This window comes from Austrofundulus limnaeus, unplaced genomic scaffold, assembly GCF_001266775.1.
Source record: "Austrofundulus limnaeus strain Quisiro unplaced genomic scaffold, Austrofundulus_limnaeus-1.0 Scaffold0, whole genome shotgun sequence".
Taxonomy (NCBI): domain Eukaryota; kingdom Metazoa; phylum Chordata; class Actinopteri; order Cyprinodontiformes; family Rivulidae; genus Austrofundulus; species Austrofundulus limnaeus.
In genome coordinates this window covers 184698-188725 of record NW_013952402.1, presented here as the reverse complement: position 1 = coordinate 188725, position 4028 = coordinate 184698, and the positions used below count along the sequence as shown (strand labels likewise).

The 4028-nt window shown below is 36.9% G+C and overlaps 1 protein-coding gene across 1 annotated transcript in view; it reads right to left on the bottom strand.

The window, feature by feature from the left end:
• Window positions 1-4028, bottom strand: part of ltbp1 (latent transforming growth factor beta binding protein 1) — a gene marked incomplete in the record, with an annotated part of 130121 nt that overhangs the window by 80220 nt on the left and 45873 nt on the right. The window contains 1 exon segment of the mRNA XM_014001507.1: window positions 3212-3357. Within this exon segment, the coding sequence (XP_013856961.1) occupies window positions 3212-3357 (146 nt within the window).

Genomic DNA, 4028 nt, shown 5'->3' with positions numbered 1-4028 from the left:
TATATATATATTGTCCATCGAAGGGTTACTTCCAAAAATGAAGTCAAACCATTTTTTAAGAACATCATCATCATTGGAATCTGAAGATACATTTTCTCAAAGACATTTTTTAATCCAAAAAGGACTGGACTGGGAAGTAGGGTTGGGCATGATCCTATAGTGTGCAATTAATCGTCAGAAAAACATTAATCGATTATTTTTTTGGCACCTGACAATTAATATGATTAATGCCAACAGGCAGAGTCTGATCGGTGCTCCTCTCTGGTTCAAATATAACGAACATTAAAAAAGTTCTGTAATTTATTTATCTATCAACACAATTTAAAATTTGATGTATAGCCTGAAGTCTGTAATTTTGACACAATTTGGAACAGATTTTTATGAAGAGCAAATCTTTCCCACTAAATTGGTCATGTGATTATGAAATAAGGGCGTCCAGGGGCTCCAGGGGATTAATCGTCAAATTAATCGTTATYGGCTAAATACCACAATTAATCGTGATTTATTTTTTTGCCTATATTGCCCAACCCTACTGAGAAGTAGTATGGTGCGGTTTCACCAGGTATTTGTTTGCTAATAGTTGCTGCTGATAGCCTGCAGGAGTTGTGGAGGAGGCGTGCTCTGTGATGCAGATGCTCGACTTGGAGACACAGCCCAGAGGAGAAGCTGTACCTAAAAAGTGGTTCTAGGCCCAACCGACCATTTTTGTTTTCCATGCATGACTGCCTCAGGACACTGCAGGATTTCTCAAACATGCGTGAAGGAGTCAAAGCAAGACTCTGTGTTTTTGATGAGGGAATAATGTTATAACTTGATATAACGCTCAAAAAAGCTGATTTACATGATATTGCCCCTTTAAAATAGGAAAATGGTCCACGTCTTCTTTTCAGCTGTGTAGTTAACAAGAAACAAAAGAAAACAAAACTCACAAAATAAACTTTCTCACTGGCCTTCAACCCAACTGAGATTTGATTTTACTTAACTTTTATTGTATTGGTGCAGATTTTACTTGTTTAACTGTGTGATTTTATTGTGTTTTTGTATTGAGTTTTTATTTCATGTGTTCAGCACTTTGTTTCAGCAGTGGCTGATGTTATAGTGCATTATAAATAAAGTTTGATGATGATGATGATGATGATGATGAAAACAAGTTTTTCCTCCTCCAGCTCCAGTGTGAAAAAAACAACTGCTGTTGTTTATATGCTTAGCTGGGAGGGCAGAGAGAAAAATATTCCTTGAAACCGAATATTTCAGTTATATACAAGAATAGAATAGAATAGAATAGAATAGAATAGAATAGAATAGAATAGAATAGAATAGACAAATAATGACAATTATTGTGGTAGAACATTAAAAAGAAATCAGGCAAAATTTATTCCCGTGTTATATGACCCTCAAAGTTCATGGTAGGTTTTTAGAGTTACATTGTTTTGCATTATACACACATAAATACGATAAGTATAGGATGGATAGTTAGACGGACAGACATATGTCAGTTTTTCCTTCTCTTCCTTTCATGCCTGCCCGTTTCTTTGGCTTTCACCGACTACTTGCTGAAATTAAAATGAGGTTAGCTTTGCTTAATTCAAGCAAAACAAAACAACATTGCTCCATCTGCCAACCACTAAATATTTATATATAAACATACCCAGGCCTGTCTGACTGGCTGTGGTGAGAAGCCCGACCACTTTGAAAAATATTGGCCTATTCGTCACCGCGTACGGGTGAGTCTGATGTTGGCGCCCGGTCTTTGAATCCTTGACACGCCACAGTAACCAAACTGGTCAGCTGCTGCAGCATGGCTGTAGTTTATCCAACACATGTAGGACTTTGACCACCAAACAAAACAAAAAAAAAAAAGAAAACTTTTTTTTACCTTCAACTTGTTTGGCCAGCTAAGAAATAAAAGAAATGCCTCCTGAAAATATGACTGTGGTGAGGCTAATATATGTTTAACAGTTACAGTCGACTTCTGGTTGTCTGAAAGGGGGTCTGTTTAGTGTTCTTGWACGTCAGCAGCCATTTAATACTGCAGAGGGGTGAGCGGGTTGTGGGGGTTCACTTTAAATACGGAGGTGCTGGACAGAAAGACGTCAATTTGGAGCAAATAATAGCTGTTCAGACACGGCCCACTTCCACTCCTGTTCACGGAGGCGCTTGTTTCAGTGAACTCAGAGGTCCTCCTCAATCAACACAGTTATTTTGTTCCATCTCACACCCTAATTCTCACACTCCATGACTTTGTCTGAAATTGCCCCCAGAAAATGAGTGTAATATTTCATTTTGGACAGTTCCAAGCAGCAGGCAATGCTTAAGTCTTTACGTCGTTACAACTGGAAGTGCAATTTGAACAAATCCTTTCACTGTTGAACTGAAAACTCCAGATTCTCTCCGTGTCCTCGGGGTGTCGGAGCAGATGGGGTGGCTTTTATGTTTCCTGTCTGATTGTGTGAATGAATTAACAACAAAAGTTTTACCATGAGTTTGAAGCTACTACCTGGAAAAATCCCACTTTTTCCTCACCATTAACAAAGTTAATTGAAAAGAATGCATGAGAATTTCCTGATATTCTTCTGTTGTTGTGCTTGTTTGTTTTTTTTAAATAAGAAGTAACTCAAACTATGAAAATGCAAATATGTGTATATAAATTAATATAAAGTTATCTGGTAATGTGAAAAGACAATTAAATTACTTGGTTTCAGAAAGTAGTCTGTCCCTGTTTATTTTTTGCAATTTTATGTTCTAACCAGATGATATAATTGTTGAAATAACTTTTTTCTTTTTATATACGATTCTTTTTTTTTATTTTGTCACCTGATTCAAAATATTAAACTATGACATTGATTCTGCTTATATATTTATTTCTTTTGAGTTTAAGCACCTTTGACAGCAGTTTCCAGTTTTTTGGGGCGATGCAACAAGCTTTGCATTCGTTGATCGTAAATTCAATCTGATTGGACGAGGATTGTTGGTCAGGTCTCTCCAACGATGTTTAATATTCAAGTTCCTGACTTGTCCACTCCAGGACTTTTAAAGAGTTGTCTCTGATTCACTACTTCATTTATATTTTACCATACTTTCAAGGTGAAACATAAAAGATAAAATTCATTTAATGAAAACCGTAAAAACAGAATAAGTTCCCTAAAGGCCCTATCTATCTGTCAAAACATTTATTACATGTAGKGAAGAAGTAGTTTTTAGACTTACTCACCGTGGATGGGGTTGTGTCCCACAGTCAGAGGAATGGGCCTCTCAGGCTGGGCCTGGACGTGTGTTTGAGTGTGTGTGGTGTGTGTGTGGTAGTATTTGGGTTTTATAACATACTGCTGTCCAGGGTGCATCTGCACTGGACGTATCCTGGAGGGACAAAAAGGAACACAAACAAACAACACGTAARCAATTTAGAAAATTCAAGAAGCAACAAAACTATTTCAGACATGATTCAAAATCTGGGATTGTTTAAGGGAATGGATATCGCCCGCTGCCTTTCAAGACAAAATTTTGGACTAAAATCATTACTGACGAGACAGGGGTTATGATCTGCATCTTACACAACCTGTTTATAAATGGAGTATGTATTGTGAATGACTCTCAGCAACTACCACGGCATATTTTAGATCAATGTTTGTAAAATTTACTGAGTTTTAGTCAGTAGATATGTTTACATGGACATAAGTAATCATATTAAATGGCCATTTGCAATAAAAATGCATCATGTAAACAACGCATTCGGATTATTSTGAACTGATTCAGTGCAATCCGAATGAATTTGTAACTGGAATGAGACGGGTGGTTTATGCCGAATGGTAATCCAAACAGCGTGCATAAGCACTTAATCCGATTATCTTATTCTGATTGTGGAAAAGTTGTTGTGTGAGCTAAGGCCAATTAGCTGTCGCAGCCATTTAGAATTGGGTTGACTCCAAAAGGTAATCAGTTGTAGATGTTTAATGGTTCACGAGATATTTTGATACTACTACTACTACTACTACTACTACTACTACTACTACTACTACTACTACTACTAC